The following is an 18,491-nucleotide window of genomic DNA, read 5'->3' on the forward strand; positions in this document are numbered from 1 at the left end:
TGACTGCCCATATTCTTTGATCATATATATATGAAAGTGCAATAAGACTGTCATAACATTGTTGACAACACCTACATTGTGTGTGCTCTTCTCTCCTGTGTCTCCTGCATCCCTTTCAAAAGCTCTTGCACATACCATTGTGTTGGAAGATAAAATTCCCCCTCGGATTTTGGTAAATCTCATGGCCTAAAAAGAAATGAAGAAGGCCCATATCCATCATTTGGAACACCTTGTGTAGTGCCACCTTAGTCTCCTTGACCTTTTGGGCATGGTTACTTATCAAAATAAGATCATAGAAAAATCAATAATACAAATACTTAGCGAGCTTGTCATTGAGATCATCTTGGTTAGTAATTTTGAGCTCTTGGAACTCATGGTCAAGGTTTATTCGAGGTATCCTGTCTTGAGCTACATAGCGATTAGTAAAAGCCCGTCGGTCAGAGCCTAACAATTCAATGCTAAGTCAAAGTATTGCAATTGAGAGTGGAATTGTGGTAGTGGACCTTGCATTAATGCAGCTATGGCAATGGCATTACGGCTTTTCATATGAGGACCAATGGGGGTTTGGCTAGGGTCCCAACCTTGAACAAGGTCCCAAAGGACTTGTGAGTCCAAGACATCCTGCATCAAGCTAGACCAAGTAGTAAAGTTAGACCCTTTGAAACAAGTCTTATCACTAAAATAATTATTGAGAGATATAGATCATGGAAAGAATTGTGATGTCACATGAGGTTGATATGGTGGGAAGGTATATGTGGGAGCCTAGTGCTACACATTGGAATGTATGGCTAGGCATAGTGACTCATGGCCTTTGCTCAATAGTAGGCGGTGTTACATGATAGAGGATTGATAGTACATTAGGTAAACACGTGTGCAAAGTATGGTACTATCGGGGTGACACTCGAGGCTTGATATGCTTGGGAATGAAACCCTTGCGTGTAGTTTCCCCAAGGTGCTTAGTCAGTGAATATGGCCCCCCCAATGGTGCACATCCATTACCCAATTTTGGATAAGATTAAGGCCCTATGGGATGCATATTTAAGGACTATGTACCCCCCCTATAGTGAAGTGTGTCATAGGTGGATGATTAGAGGAATGTATAGTAGAATGTGTATTTGACATGGGTGGGAATCAAAGGTACTATGATGAACCCAAAGCAACATCTCTTGAATCAACAACTAATGAGAGGTGTTATTTGATCTTTTTCTTCTTGAGTCTTCTTTTTTACGTTCTCATACTTGTATGGGTTAAGGTTATCATGAATACTTGCACTCATGTCCTGCTCATCAACCGAAGTAAAGGAAGAAGGTGCTGGGTATGACTCATGCCTATGCTCACAGATGAGTGTTGGTGATCCACGGTAGGACATCGGGGCACTTTTTACTCTCCTTATGAGAGGTCTTTTCTCCCAGTTATATTATCTTTTCTTTTATGTGCTTCTGTTACACAATTCAGACACTTATCGTATTTTACACCTTTTGGGTGTGAACAGACATTAACAACCCTAAAGTTTAAGGCTTGTACTTTATACTTTCATTACACTCTTTGGTAATTGCATTGAGAGTTGTGTGTTCACTCTCTTTACTATCAACTGTGTACTCTCAGCTAATCTTTGATCTTCCTCATCTCACATTTGGTATTAGAGGAGGGATTTAACTTAGCTTCAACTCCAGTAGCGAGATCAGCTCAAGCTAGCCACTTAGCCCCTACAGGTTCGTCCGTCAGCAGTCACCACCATCACCAGTTGTGCCGTACCAGTTGGCGGCCGCCAGCTTTGCTGTCCTAGCTTGTCACCTTGCTTGCTAAGTCCGCTAGGAGCCAGTGCTGTTGATTGTTTGCTCCAGCTCGCTTGGCCGCCTGCACCACCTATGCCCTAGTCCTGCGCTGCCTGTAGTCGACCGCCTGGGTCCACTGCTCTAGCTTGTCCGCCTCTTATGCGGCTCTTGAGCGCCGCCTTATTTACCTTTTAGCTGTTTGCACCTTCCTCGCCACTTGTCTGCCAAGGTTGCTAGCATCTTGCTGCTTCTCCAAGCAATCGCCCCCAGCTAGCTGCCAACACAGAAGGTAACAGAGACGTTTATCCATTTTTTATTCAAAATTTTGAATTTCAAAAAGGGGATTTTTGCCCAGGTAGTCTCATGTCTTGGACACACTTCTAGCAAGAATTTCTTGGAAAGCGAGCCAAGAAATTTGGGGTTTTTTGGTTTATGTAGACATTATCACATATACTACAGGTTCAGTGTGGAATAGACTAAAATTGTGCATTTTAGACAACAAAATTTTGGGGCTTTTGCATTGATTACATTGTGAGCACTATTTGTGCATTGGACAGCGTGTACATTGGATAGTTTTGACAGAGTGTGATACACATTTGTCAATTGCAGCGTGGTGCATGTAGATGAGTATTATTCGGATGCACAGTTGATCTCTACTACCATGAACTCTTTGTTGCCCTCTTATTTGGCCTTTCATATAGCCCTAAATCTCACCACGAGAATTTCTCCTTAGCCACTTACTTTTCTTTAGTTGGTTAGTTTGCTCCTAGAAGAAGAGCAAATAAGAAAGAACAGTGAGATGGATGTAATAGCCTCTAAACAGGATTTTATGGCGAGGCAGAATGGCAAGGGCAACCAATCTAAAAATGCTCCGCACAGTTCTGGAAGTTTAGGTACTTCAGGGAGTAGCAAGAAACAAGGGGGCACACAAGCCAAGAAGGGTAAGTACCACTATTGTAAGAAGCCAAGTCATTATATCATGGAATGTAAAAAGCGCATGGCCGAGAAGAATGGGGATGTCTGTTTCTGATGCAGCTTCTATTGCTACAAAGTCTGCGCCTTTTGTTGTAGACCATGACTAGTGTTTTTACACTTGCAGTTATGACTCTTCTTGGGCTAATAGAGCATTTAGCTCTACTGAGGATGCTAGCACTTGATTCTTTGACAGTGGTGCTTCTAAGCACATTACATCCCTCAAGGATTTCCTTTGTTATTGTAGCACTTGTTGGTAAGTCTGTGCAGTGTATCAATGATGTATCTCACCTTGTTGGAGGTGTTGGAGAGATTGTCTTAACAGCCATTGATGGCTGTACTCTCCGTTTATAGGATGCATTATATATGCCAAGCATAAATAAGAATTTGTTGTCCATTTCTTTTTTAGCAAAGTGTGGTATGCTAGTCACATTTGATGATGACAAATGTATGGTCAAGGATAAAGAATTCTTGACTTTGGTTTTGATTGGCACATTATGTCATGGACTCTATGAGCTAGATGCTTATTCGATTGATCCATTGGTCTATTAAGCATCTACTCTTACTCCTCCTATGTCATAGGTAGAGTTATGGCAGGCTCGCATGGGGCATGTCAACTGTGGCAGTTTGATGCTTATGCATCGTACTCAAATGCTAGATGGCTTACCTTTCTTGGAGAGATATCCTAAGCATATTTGTTAGGGATGCATTTTGGGGAAAATGCATCGATTCTCGTTTCCTCGTGATGCTTTTAAGGCAACTGCCATATTACAGATTGTGCATTGAGATGTATGTGGACCTGTGCAGACAAAGTCATTGGATGGATGTTATTATTTTGTCACCTTCATTGATGACTTTACTCATTTTTGTTGGGTCTACTTATTTGTGAAAAAGTCAGAGGTGTATGATGCATTTATTGCTTTTGTTGCACTTGCTGAAAATCAATTTGGCTACAAGATTAAGACTCTTCGTTCGGACCGAGGAGGGGAATACATGTCTTTCATTAAGCTGAATAATTTTTTGAAGCAGAGAGGCATTGTCCATCGATATACTACTGCATATAACCCAAGCAGAAAGGATGAATCGGTCACTCATGGAGATGGCCAGATGTATGCTGAAAGCTAAGAGTTTGCCACATGGCTTTTGGATGGAAGCAGTTGTGTGTGCTTGTCATGTTTTGAACAGGTGCCCTACCAAGGTATTAAAAAGTGTTACGTCTTTTGAGGCTTGGAACAGCTGAAAACCTTCAATTGGCCATTTTCGTACTTTTGGGTGTCTTGCATATGCTCATATTTCCGAAGTACTAAGAAAGAAGTTGGACAACAAGGCTGTTAAATGCATTTTTGTAGGGTATAACAATGAGAGCAAAGGATATAGAGTGTATGATTCTGTTTCCAAGAAAGTCTTTGTCAGTACGAATGTGGTTTTTGATGAAAAATCAGAATTATCTCTTGCTGGTTTTGATACATATCATGCTGCAAGCGATGTGTTTGAAGGGCTGTTGCCCATTTTTTTAGTGACACAGTTGGAGCTTCAGTAAATGAATACAATGTTTAGCCAGCTGCTCCATTGAGCAATGCAGAAATTCAGCATATGGCTGATCTGAATATTCAGCAAGATGCTTAATTTGAGATTCAATAGGAGCTTGTACACAATCAGGAAGCTAGGCAGACGCCTAGATGGTACTTGCAAACTATGAAAGATAGTCATTTGGATGCTCTTATTGTTGGTCATACTAAAAGACGAGCTCGCCTGCATGATCATGCTAATACAATGGAGTTTGTTATGGCAACACACACACTTGATGATGAGGAGCTTGAATGTTTTGAGGATGCACAACAAAGTGTGCATTGGATGGCAGTAATGCAAGCTGAATTTGATTCTATCATAAAGAATCAAACATGGGATTTAGTGACATTGCCTATTGGAAAGAAAGCCATTGGTACAAAGTGGATCCATAAGTTGAAAAGAAATGCGGATGGACTCATTGATAAATATAAAGCCAAGCTTGTGGCCAAAGGCTACACGCAAAAGAAAGGCATTGACTATGAGTAGACATTTGCTTCTACATCCTGTATGACTACCATTCAATCTATGGTTGCTTTGGCTGCCCATCATGGTTGGATTGTGCACTAGCTTGATATTAAGATTGCATTTTTACATGGGGAGCTTCAAGAAGTGTATGTACAACAACCCATTGGTTTTTGCAGTTGAGGGATCCAAACACTCGGTATGTAAGTTGAAAAAGACTTTGTATGGTTTAAAGCTAGCTATTCGAGCTTGGTATGCAAAAATTGATGCCTTTTTACTTAGCCAAGGATTCATTTATAGTTTATTAGAGTCTACTCTTTACGTATGCAAAGAGGGGAGATCCTTGCTGGTCATATGTCTTTATGTAGATAATCTTGTGCTCACAAGGACACATGTTGATGAGATCTCAGCATTCAAGAAAAATTTGCTACAACTTTTGAGATGTCAAACTTAGGGTCTTTGCACTACTCTTTGGGCATTCAGTTCATTCATGATGCTAGAGGCATTGGATTGTCACAGTCCAGATATATTGGTAGACTCCTTGAGAGGCTTGGCTTATAGGTTGCAAGGGAGTTTGCACAACAATGGATACTGGATGCAAGTTGTCATTGCATAATGACTGTGATTTGTTTGACATCTATACATATGCTCCAGCAGTTGGATGCCTCATTTATTTATACAACACGAGGCTAGATATTCAGTTTGCAGTTTCAACCCCTGAGCGGACATATGCACAACCCACGCATGTCACATTGGCAAGCTGTGAAGCATACTTTTCGTTACTTGCAGGGTACTAGGACTCTTGAACTGCTTTATGCCAAGGGGGAACCACTGCAACTACATGCTTGCAATGATTCAGATTAGGTTGGTGATTTTGATTCACGTCACTCTATGAGTGGAAACTATTTCTTTCTTAGCTCATCTTGCATCTCTTGGCTTTGCAAGAAACAATCCACTATTGCCACATCATCTTGTGAAGCTGAATACGAGGCAGCTTTCACTACCAAAGTTGAATGTGTATGGCTAAGACGTTTGTTGGCTGAACTTGATGTATCTGTCACGAAGCCTACTCCTTTGTTTATTGATAGTCAAAGTGCCATTGCCATGGCATGGAACCGAGTGTCTCATGTACGCACGAAACACATAGAGATCCACTATTAATTTGTCATAGAGAGGCTACATGCAGGAGATATCAGCCTTGTCTAGTGTCCTACCATTGGTAATGTGGCTGACATCTTTGCCAAAGCTCTTCCTTGTGACAAATTTGAAGCATTTCACAATGCTTTAAATTTAATCTCCTTTGGTGGATGATCCTTGTATGTTGATCACTTTTCACTCCAAGGGGATTTGTTGGGTATGACTCATGCCAATGCTCACAGAGGAGTATCAGTGATCCGCAATAGGACACTGGGGCACTTTTTACTCTTTTTATGAGAGGCTTTTTCCCCCAGTTATAGTATCTTTTATTTTATGCGCTTATGTTACACAGTTCGGGCACTTATCGTGTTTTACACCTTTTGGGTGAAAGCATACCTTAACAACCCTAAGGTTTAAGGGTTGTACTTTGTATTTTCATTACTCTTTAGTAATTGCATTGGGATTCGTGTCTTCTCTCTTCACTGTCAACTTTGTACTCTCAGTTGAGCTTCCATCTTCCCCATCTCATAGGACTGGATGGATTTAGAAGAGAGACTAGATATGGCATGTACCCCTTGTTAGTGTGTCCTCCTCAAACTGGGAGTTCTAGATCCTCATTAAGTATCATACTTATGCTGGTGTGCACCTTCCCGTGGGTTGTATACACGGTCATCTAGATAGCATGCAAAAGGGATAGAAGTAGTGCAAGGCAATGTGGCATAAGGGCTTCATCTACTCCATTCACATTCTTCAGAATAATTAAAAACTCCTCATAAGTAGATGATTGAATCTTGATGGAATCTTTTCAATTTGAGGATCTTCTGTTTTGGGATATCCAGTATCCATCAAGGCCTGCATGGAAGAAGCTGTTAATATTAAACAAACATATTCAGAGGCGGACTGCTTTGGTGACTATGGTAAATACATTTTTCTCTTGCATTCTTTCTTCTCTTCAATGCCAGGCTTTCAAATCAGGGCTTGGATATCGATGCATGTACCTAGCATTGACATTATGTGACAAAATGCTCGAATAGAGATAGAGAAATGCGAGTACAAAGTGTGATGTAGAATTCAAGATGAAGAGAACTCGAAAGGTAAGTGAATGAATGAATGTCATACACTGAATATGCTACAAAGGGGCCTCAAACTGATATGTTTTGAGGACCAAGGATGAGGTGAACCGAGAAAGGCATTAGATACATCAATATTAGCTCCGAGATATCGTACTCGAGATGGATTCTTAAAATCTATAGGCGGTTCACAAGTCATATGTAGGGGTTGTAAAGAAATGCTCTACCACAAAAAACAAAAAAAAAAATCGTATGAAAATGGAATACAATGCTCAATCCAACAAACACACTGCAATGAAGAATATTGACCCCGGACTCTGGAGTCTCGAGAACTGGAGCAAAGTGTATGAGTTAGAGAGTGTGTCGTACTTTGATGGATCTTGAAATGCAGCGAGGCAGCCTCCGAATGTGTTTGGTAGCAGCAAATGCAGTAGTAGGATTCTAGATTAGTGACAGACAAGCAGAAGAGGGCAGAAAACTGCAAATGTAGCACAAGATGATAACATGACAGTTGATGAAAGGCCTAGAACAGTAGAACACAGCACTAGAGGGTAGCGACCAGCCAAGGCAGCAGCAAGGACAAAACACAGCCTTGGAACAGGTCGCCTATTGTTGACGACATCAATGCACCCCAAAACACAAGGTTTCTGATGAAGATAAGCAGTAAACGCAATCTCCGAACGGTAGACTACAGCCGCCTTGATGATACTGGGGAGATGATGGCTGGAAACAGTTTGGATCTGCGAGAAATGGCTGAGAAGCAAGAGTTTGATGGTAGCAGACAACAGTGGACAGGTTTGGCTAAGATATCCTTCCGGTATGGGGTGTAGACAGCAAAGCTCTAGCACCTGCAAGCTGCAAAAACGAGATATGGCTGAGTGGAGGGTAGCATGCCTATTTATAGAAAGTTTGGGTCCTCCCAATTAGAGTTTGTGCTTATGGGACAAAGACACTCTCTAGGAACACATTTCTTTTTAATAAAAGGTTTAATGTAGATGTTGCCCATCTCATGTGGATAGCAGCTCCTCTTCTTGGACTCCAGCTTCAACCAAGGTGAATGGTACCATGTGAGAGTGCAATGGAAAGGAAATCAAACACATAGCAAATAGAGAAGAAGGAAACTGAAAGAAACAAAGGGGAGAGAAAAAAAATTGACCGAGGATGGACTAATACAAGGTTGCAACAATCAGCCCCAATATGTAGAAGTAAGCATCAATGTGGACATTAGACGGAAACAGGGGGATAATAGAAGATTGAGGAGGGCTGGTTGATCTAATGGATTAATGAGTGAATGAAGTGAGGGGGGACAGGCTACCTATAAATAGGCAAGTTGAGGCCACCATTGGCATAGAAACTTGCTAGGCCCAACATGTAGGTGCCCACTTGACCAAAATGGTCATTGTACTAGAAAAACTAATGTCCTTGTTTGACTTAGATTGAGACTCACAAGTAGAAGATGACTATACGTGATGCCCATGACTTCTAACATGCACTTCATATGTAGCGCATGTGAGGGGGAGAGAGAAGACTTGAGAAAATTGATATGTCAAACAAGGCTCAAAGATGACTGCATTGTCATGGCTGATTGAGTGATAGCACGTGGATGAGAATGCTTTGTGGAGGGAGTGAATGCAATCCTACAAGTGGGGGGATGTCGGAGAAGACGCCAGATGATGATGGACAGTCGTAGAGGGAGCAAAATGCAGCCCTGGGGAGCTATAGATGATGAGAAGTGATCTCCAGGGATTGCAATACCAAAACAGAGATGTAGACTGACTAGAGGCAGCTGCCAGGAGGTGGGCAACTGGCTGTGATGAGAGCAGCTATGCAAAATGCAGGTAATGATGGATACCAAACCTATTAACAACAAACACGGATGCTGCAGGTGTAGGCAACAGCTGAGGGAGCCTGAAGGGATGTTGGGTGAAGAGACTACAAACGCAGGGCCAGACCTATTGCTGATGTTAGATGGAGCAGATCAGCTGGCAGCCAAATGAAAGATGAAACACAGCTGTAGCATATGCCAAATCTGGTCGACATAATGGAGAGAGGTCATGAGCAGCAGCACAAGATGTTTATCATGGGTGATAGAGTGCGTGTTTATGTGCATTTCAGTTTCTATGCCTGAGCATTTTTTATGTTGCCTAACTAGTATTTTTGCGCCAGTTTATGTTTGGCTGAATGGTAATTTTTCATGGTATATTTGTGACTATTTATAGGCATTCTCCCTCCTCCTTACTCATTCACTCGGATACACATCCTATAGCACGATTGCTTTGAGGTGGGGAGAAGGAGACTGGTGCACATTGCCAGCAACTCACTGCTCATGCCATTGTATATTCTTGAGCCTTGGTATATGGATTGCATTCCTAAGTCTACTCTCTTTGAGTTCTTGTGTTCTTGCTGTTCTCTTTTCTGCTTTTTGTGTTCGTTGCAGTCTATATCAGCAGTGTCTCTTTCCTTTTGTTGCTTCACACTATTTTGACATGGTATGGTGCTGCCTGGTGTTTTCAACTGCTATTTTCAGGTCTGATTTCGCTTTGACTGCTCCAAAAGCTTGTGTTTGCTGCTGATTTCATCTGGGCTGGTCCAGGCGGCTATGCAGAGGCAGTTTTCAGCCATTGGGTGGTTGTTTTTTGCAGCCTGCACTTTTGCTGCTGATCCTTCCGTTTTGCTGAGCTCGGATGTGCAGTCCCTTTTTTTTTGGCTAGATCTACTCTTCAATAGTCTGTATTTTTAGCCTAATCCGAACATACTTAGAGGATGGATCACATGTGTTGGTTGTCATGCTTTTGTCACTACTCTCTCTTCACTTGTATTCCTCTCTTTGTGCTTTAAACTCTACTACTTGAGCTGTTGAGATCGTGGTATTTGGGCAACTATGTCCACAAATGTCTCTCTCTTTTTTTTGTGAATAAGAGTATATTAATGTATGGAAATATTTACATCAGGCCTTTAGGCCAACCAAACAGGAAGGAAACAACTGTAATGAAGCCATCAGGCTATCAGAACAACCTTCTACATGAGTACCACAAAGAGGTCACACAAAAAGGACAGCAGGAGTAGAGCAAACAATAGCCAGCCAGGGAGCAGCAATGTTAGGAAGAACCAGGTCAGCTGATATCGTAGAAGAGATTTGCCATAGCACTAAACCATGAACACAGGCCACATGACCATGGATGTCCAATACTGAATCAAAAATAGAGGCATTACGAGTACGCCAAATATGCCACAGGGCTGTCCATCTAAGGAAATGGAAAAGGCAAGAATAATCTGAATGCAAAGAAGATATAGAGGGCATGTTTCCCATAATCCACAAACGAGCAAGCATCTGATGCTGAGTCGTCGAAGACTACACACGGGAAATAAAACTCCAAATTTGTCGAGCGACAGGGCAAGAGACAAAAAGATGAAGCAATGTCTCATCACATGTAGTGTAGAATACACAACGACCAGCAAAAATCTTTCGGGCACGTAGGACATCCCCAGTTGGAAGACCCCCAATGAGCAACCTCCACATGAACACTTTACCTTGATATGGAACCTTAGATTTCCAAAGTTGGATAAATCTTTCTTGCCACTTTTTTTTACTATCCCGGATATGCCTCTCTCTCTCTCTCTCTCTCTCTCTCTCTCTCTCTCTCCAACCACTTGCCTTCTTTCAGCTCCTATGCACCTCATCTCAATGGCTCCTTCATGTGGCTCTATTGATGATAAGCTAGAGGGACATGGCTATCTTTCTTGGAGTGTTGTCAGGAAAGCTTGGTTTGTGCAGAAGCACCTATGGCATGTCATTTCAGGAGCTATCTTACGTCCCCAAATGCCCTCTCCTTTCCAAATGATTGGGATGAAGACAACTATGAGGAAGCCATTCTTACTTCGGAGACAAATGATTCTTGCACCTACTCTACTCTTCTTCAATGCATGTGTAGTTCTTTCCGTGATTATTTCCTATAGGATGTCTCACAAGTGTGGGAGAAGTTATAGCTTATGTACGAGGCTCCATTGACCTTGTGAGCTATGACCCTTTATGGTCAACTTCAGACTATCAAGCTCGAGGTGATTAATAGGATTTACTAATTCCTTATGTGAAACATAGATTCAAAATTAGATTCGACACATGCAATTCGCTCTTCCAGAAGCACATCTTGTCAGGAATGTTCTCTACAAGCTCCCTCCTGAGTTTTATGGTGTGGCCAACATCGTATGAGCTCAAGCATCAGTAACACTTCTTAAGTTTGAGCATATGACCTCTATGCTACTTGAGCATGAGGCTTCTTTGCATTTGCATGGGAGGCTATCATCTTGATATGGTGGCAAGAGGAATGCTTTTATAGCTTAAAAGAGGGGGTGTCAAGTAGAAAAAGAAGGAAGCACAATGTTACCATTGTGGCAAGAAGGGGCATCTCTAAAAGGATTGCAAGGAATTAACTATAGAGCGGAAGGAGAAGGAGAAAAAGAAGAAGGGCAAGGACTCCTTCTACAAGTCACCATCATCCTCATCTTTAGATTTAGATTCTGACTTAGGCCCTTTGGCAAAGGCACAAAGGCCTCCTCTTTTGTGATGAAGGCAAAGGTCATTAAGGCCTCCTCTTCGACCTTCTAGCCCTAGTGTGCTAGCATTCCTCGTGATTCTCTAGTGCTAGATAAGGAATGTGAGGGGGTGGTGGAGGTGGGGTATCTTTATCTCATAGATATGCAAGTGCAGTAAATTGTGGCTTCCCACACACCTTGATGAAGTCTAGTAGGTTTTGAAATCCGAGAGCTGGGATTGACTTCCAAGTTCATAACTAGTTGTTTGGTGTGAGAGAGAGCAATCTCTACTCCGAGTCTAAAGCTCATGTGAGGAGACACTTTGGCAGATTGTCCAAAGATGAGGAATCCATGGTTACAAATACCTTTGCAAGGCATCAGTGTTAGGCATTGAGATCAAGCTATTTCTACTTTCGATGATTAGGGATTGGTATAGTCGACATCGACATCGTTGTCTTTCCAAGCCACTTTGGTGGTGACTTAATCAGCCATTGCTTGGGTATCTCTGGTCCTACATGATTGTCATTGTTGTATGTGCTATGATGAGTCATTATCATTGTATATTTAATTGTCCTAATAATCCATGCTTTGAGAGAGGGTGTTTGCAAAGTATGTCTCATAGGTGACAAAGTCTGTGTTTATGTGCATTTCATTTTTATACCAGTGTATTTTTAATGCTGGCCAATTGATATTTTGTTGCTAGTTTATGGATGGCAGAGTACTCATTTTTCATGGCATATTTCTGCCTTTTTATAGCAGTCTCTCTCCTCCTTAGTCATTCACTCAGATACACATCCTACAGCATGATTGCTTCTAGGTGGAGAGAGGGATATTGGTGCACACTATCGATAACTCATTGTCCATGCCCTTGTACTATTCTTGAGCCTTGGTATATGGATTCCATTTCCCGAGTCTACTGTCTTCGAGTTCTTGTGTTCTTGCTGTTCTCTTTTCTGTTCTTTGTGTTGATTGCAATCTATATCAGCAGTGTCTCTTTTACTTCTTTTGTTGCTCCACACTTCTCTGTCATGGTATCAAAGCTTGTGTCTCCTGGTTCTCATGTTGCCTGCTATTTTCAGGTCTGATTGCGCTTTGACTGCTCCAAAAGCTTGTGTTTGCTGCTGATATTATCCATGCATGTCCAAGCAGTCACGCAGAGTGCTGGGCAGCAGTTTTCAGCCTTTAGGTGGCTGTGTGTAGCTTGTGTTTTTGCTGCTGATCTGCCTACATTTTCATCTGTTCTACTGTCATTTTTGCTAGGACAGCTGATGTTTCTCTTCCACAGCTAACAATTTTGCTGGTGTGCAGTCATTTTAAAGTTCTCCTTTTTGCAGATCTACTCTCTGACAATCTGCACTTTTAACTAAGTTTACATTTTCAGTCTGATCAGGACATGCTCAGAGGAAGGTGCTTTGGTTGGCACTATGGTGCTTACCAGTGCATTTCAGAGTGGGTGTTGGATTGCTTTGCTTTCGGAGCAGTCTTTGGTTCCATCACTATTCAGCAGAACTACAACCATGCACATGAAGGTGGAGAGATGGTGTCGTGTGACTTCCTAAGACGACAAAGATGGGGTCCTACACATCACCAGAGCACCAGATCACATAGTGATTGCTAGTTGGTTTCACTCCCAACCTGCTAGTGGCCTGTGTGAAGGATTCTTGTATAATGTGATGGATACATGAGAATGCTTCTTTCAACTATATGCTTCAATCACCCCTTGCCAGAGAGGGGCATGTGATGTAATGAGAGAAGGCATGTTGATGCTCTCAAGTGCACTATTGTTTTCTGCTATTTAGGGTCCATGTCTAGAGTCTCAAGGAGCACTACCTACACTTGAGCAAAAACACTTGTTATGCACGTTTTACCTTCAGGTTCCTGGTGGATATGATATGACAAAATTCCAGTGTCCTTTCTACATTGGGGGCATCTTAAGGGCATGCTGATGCTTTGAGTTGAAGAGTCTATTTTCATGGCTGCCTTGCTAGTGGCTGGTATGATTGGTGAGAATTGGCTTTTCTCTTCCTACAGTACCTCTTGCTCATCGGGGAGCACTACTTTGGTTATTGGGTGCTCACCAGGAGTGTATGCTACTGGAGTATCCATGGTCCATCTTGGGTGGTACTCTCGTTTGATATGTGTTCACCAATGAGCTGATAGAGGGTGTTAGCAGCTGTTATTTTGGCATGCCATATGTGCTTGCATTTGTTCCACTTGTGCACTACTCTATGTTTACATTCTATACCTTACGATATCATGTGCCTATATGTAGAGGTCTATGGTGCAGGGCGCTTACGTTGCACATTCCTTGTGCCATCTTGTCATGTACCATTTATATATTGTTGGTAGTTGATTGATTGATTACCCTGGTTCATCTCTATATTTTGGGTTCATTAATTGCTATGGTGTTCTATTGCTTTTGTTGGTATTTGATTATTCTGAAGACTTATGGAGCAGAAGCGATCCACTGAGCACAAGGCCACTTATGTGGCTGCCCAAGACATGGTGCAATTGAGGAGATTTATTGCAGAGGTTGGCTTTCCATAGCAGCAACAAACTGTGATTTTGGTGCAACAGCTAAAGTTGTTTTGATGTTATGAAGAACCCAAATGTTCCATATGCTTATAGAGATCCAAAGAGAGACAAGAGGTTGTAGATTATCCATTGTTTAATTGAGCTTCACATAGGCTTTTCCATTACCTTTGGTTCTTATCACTTTGGCTTCTTAAATCTTTCTTGCACTCCTAATATTTGGCATGGGTGATTCTCTTCTACTCGAGGGCACTTTCATTGAGTCAGTGGGGGGGCATCATTAGATCTTCCCTTTGGTTAGTTTTTTATTCACTTTTTTCATTCTGTGGGACTTTTAGGCACCCATTGGTCTTTTGGAACTTCCCTCAACTGGCATCCTTTTATGCTTAAAGATGATGGCCTGTCATTTGGGTGATCAGCTTAGTTTACGCAGCATCATTTTTGTCTACATCTTTTCATTGCACAACACTTGCAATTGCCTATATCTCTTCCTTTCGCTCATTCATGTAATGATTTGGCGGACTACTGGGAGTCCATATCCATGCTGCCATCATAAGAGGGAATGCCACCTTCCCTGTAATGAGTAACTTGTGTTATAAATCGTTTGTACATAAAATCACTCATTGATGATTGTGTATGCAATGCCTGGTCTGACTGAAAACAACAAAATGTAGGAATTTTAGCCATAGGTGTATCCGCTTGCACTCCACTCAAAAAATATATATCAAATCATTTTCATTGTTGGTTGGTCTTTGTGGTTGTGATCAGTTGTCTGGTCAGCTTCCATGTGCTTGATGATTGTTTTGTGTGTTGAGATATCGAGCTCCACTCGTGGTATGCCAGGGTGACCGTTGTGCATTTATGTCACGGACTTGTTAGCTGCAGATGCAGTTGGTACACCACCCATGAATAATAGCTAGATGACAGCTATCCTTATCTACTCTAGTTCGTGGCTCAGTTAGTATGCCACCTTAGTTAGTTGAGTTTGGTTTGAGACCCATATATAGGGTTCTTCTATTTCTCTGTACAAGTGTTCTTTTTTGGCTTACACAACTAAGAAGAGGAAAACTGTTTTCAGCCTCCACCTTTGTGTGTATTCCCCCATTGTGTAAGTGAGAAAGCTACAAGTGGGACTCCTTCCTTCTCTCCCACAATCGTGACATGGTATCAGAGCCTGGTTCGTGGTAAGGAGCTCAAGAAAGCAAACCAAGTTCGCGGTGTTCTGGTTAAGAGGACCAGTGTTGCTTTCATTTTTTGAGTTTGGGAGCAAGTCTCTGCAGGTAGCACAACCGGAAAGTGCAAGAGTGTATTGTCTCAGATTGAGACGCCTTTCGCGGTGTAGCAAGAGGGTAGTATATGCTACGGGATAGGGCTTTAGCCCTAGGTTGCCCTGTTATTTTTATTTGAGGCCATTTCGGGGCCTGTTTTGGAGGCAGAAGTTTTCCGCACGTACTCATGAAAAAACCCTGTTTTTTGCTGTGCGATCACTGTTCAACAGGTCGGTGAAAAGTTACCGTAGAAATTGTATCGTATATCTTTGCGCAGAGACATTGGGAGTTACAGAATCATCCTTGTTACATGTTGATGCAAAATCGTCACTAGGAAGTGACTATGTAGTCAAATACCACTTTCGTCAGTTTTGCAGATTTGCCCTTGTGAGGCTGAAGCTGTGTTTTTTGCAGTGACAGAATTCTTTGCAGTGTTCTGTAATGACGTCTGATTCTCTTTCACAGATTGTCACTGAAAAGCTTGACAAGAACAACTTCCAAGCATGGAAGTTTAGAATGACGAATTTCCTTATGAGAAAAGGATATTGGGAATTCGTTGCAGGAAATGAAGAAGAACCAGTTTTTCCTGATGTTTCCAATCAACAACAAATGCAGGCATTTAAAGGATGGCATGAGAGAGCCAGAAAAGTTATGTAGTGGTTGTCTATCAGTATTTCAGACTCTATGATTGTGCATATTCAGGATGCAAGTACGCCAAAGGAGGCATGGGATACTTTGTCAAAAATGTATAGCACAAATACGTAAGCTAGGAAAATGCAGCTCAAGCAAGAGTTGCACAATGTGCAAAGAGAAAGTATGAGCATCAATGACTACCACATGAAGGTGAAGAAGATTGCAGATGCACTTGCTTCCATTGGGTCGCCAGTGGAAGATGATGATTTAGTTTCTGTGACCTTGAATGGTCTAGGAAAGGATTATGCACAGTTCCGAACATCAATTTCCATCCATGAAAGATTTCCTGATTTTGAGGAGTTGATTGCTCTTCTAATTTCTGAGGAGCAGAGAAATGGTGGTGCATCTTTTTCAGGAGAAACTTCAAAAGAAACTGTCTTCTACTCAAATGCTGGAAGAGGTAGAGGCAGAGGTAGAGGAGGCCGATTTGGAGGCCGTGGTAGAAATCAGAATATGTAGCAAACTCAAGAAAACCAGTCCTATGAAGGAGGACGTGGTAACTCTAGAGGCAGAGGGAGCCAAAGAGGCCGTGGTGGATGGCAAAGAGGCCAAAATGCAAACAACAATGTTGAATGTTACTACTGTGGTAAAATGGGTCATATGGCTAAAGACTGCTATAAAAAGCAGAATGACATCATGAATGAAAAATTGCAACAAGGGAATTATGCATCTTCTAGTAGACAGGGTGAAGACAGAAATGAGCATTTATTTATGGTGCAACACATGAACAATTCTGTGACAAGTGCAGAAGAAAGCAACGAAGTGTGGTATGTTGACTCAGGTGCGTCAAACCACATGACAGGTCATGCAAAATGGATGCAGGATGCAAGGAAAATGGAAAAACTAGGATTTGTGGAGACTGGTGATGATACTGCACATCCTATTGTGCAGATTGGAAAAATTCCTTTGTCTATGCAGGATGGGAAAAAGAAATACTTGTCAGATGTATTTCATGTTCCAAATATCACCAAGAATCTGGTTTCTGTTGGTCAAATGGTTGAGCAGGGCTTGCACGTCAGATTTAATCCTCATGGATGTTTTGTTGAGGATATGAAAAATAAAGGTCGCTTGATAGTAAAAGAAAAGAAGAAGGGCAGAATGTTTACGTTGGATGCAGACATGCTTGAATTGAGTGTAGCAATGTTTGCATATGGGATCGGTGTAGTTGCAGATATTGATATCTGACATAAACGTATTGGTCATGTTAATGTACAGCGACTTAAATCAATGCAGGCCCAAAATATTGTTGCAGGATTGCCTAAATTCAAGGTTGCAGAAATGCATAAGGTATGTGAAGCCTGTCAATTTGGAAAATAGGCAAGGAAACAATTTCCTAGACATGTTCAAGAGAGTAAGAAGCCATTGAAATTAATCCACTCTGATGTGTGGACTACTAAAGCTGCATCTATTGAAGGCTATCATTATTTTGTCACTTTTATTGATGACTATAACATAAAAGTTTGGGTGTATTTTATGAAAAAGAAAAGTGAAGTGTTTGGGCATTTCAAAACTCTTAAAGCTATGGTTGAAAATGAAACAGGCCTGCAAATAAAATGCCTAAGGTCAGATGGAGGGGGAGAGTACCTCTCAAATGAGTTTGCAAGGTTCCTGCAGGAGCATGGCATAAAGCAGCAATATTCATGCAGTTATATCCCACAACAAAATGGAATTGCAGAAAGGAAAAATAGGCATATTGGAGAGGTATCTCGTGCCATGCTCAACGAAAAAGACTTACCAGATTTTTATTGGGCTGAAGCAGTTGCTACAGTAATCTATATAATGAACAAGACTCTCATTGCAGCAATACATGGGATGACTCCAGAGGAGAGGTATACTGGTAGGAAACCATGTATTTCTCATTTGAAAATTTTTGGTTGCATTGCCTATGTTCATGTGCCAGATGAGTTGAGATCCAAGTTGGATCCAAAAGCTGAGAAGTGCATCTTTATTGGTTACTCTCTGTAGCAGAAAGGGTATAGATGCTATAACCCTTCTACTCGTAAGTTTATAGTGAGCAGAGATGTTGTTTTTGATGAGATGAGTAGCTGGTATAAACCAGTAAATGTAATTGATAATGTAGATGCACAAAATTGTAATGCTGCACAGAATTCACAGCAGTAGTCACAAGATATTAGTGGACCTGGAGTGTCCTCTAGCAGTGGTTCACATTCTTCGCCATGGATAGGCAGATTGAGATTAGGAGAATCTTCTCAAAGCAATGCAGATGGTGGTATGCAGGTGTCACGAAAAGGAAAAGAGAAGGTAGATCAGCCCATGTTTGATGTGAATGCAGGTCACTCTTATGTGGATGGTAAATCCAGTGGCTCAGAACAGAGCATTGATGATGAGTTGGATATTCCTTCTGTTGTTACACCTGGAGTAAGGAAGACCAGGGATGTTTTGAGAGCACCTTGAAGTGAGCTTACTTTGCGCAGGTCTACCAAAGCTAGGTATCTTGTGGATAGGCTGAAATATGATGG

General features: G+C 41.7%; 1 protein-coding gene across 9 annotated transcripts in view; it reads left to right on the plus strand.

The window, feature by feature from the left end:
- The window catches only part of LOC148020707 (uncharacterized), a 74,664-nt gene that overhangs the window by 43,890 nt on the left and 12,283 nt on the right, over positions 1 to 18,491 (plus strand). The window contains exon 1 of one of the 9 annotated variants that reach the window (XM_087698514.1): positions 13,935 to 14,050. The exons of the other annotated variants lie outside the window; for them this stretch is intronic. Within the exon in view, the coding sequence (XP_087554640.1) occupies positions 13,967 to 14,050 (84 nt within the window). The 5' untranslated portion in view covers positions 13,935 to 13,966. Of the gene's footprint in view, positions 1 to 13,934; positions 14,051 to 18,491 lie in introns of those variants that run through there. 9 annotated transcript variants of the gene reach the window in all.

Source organism: Lygodium microphyllum, chromosome 18 (genome assembly GCF_053477565.2).
Source record: "Lygodium microphyllum isolate KBCC chromosome 18, Lygodium_microphyllum_v1.1.10, whole genome shotgun sequence".
Taxonomy (NCBI): domain Eukaryota; kingdom Viridiplantae; phylum Streptophyta; class Polypodiopsida; order Schizaeales; family Lygodiaceae; genus Lygodium; species Lygodium microphyllum.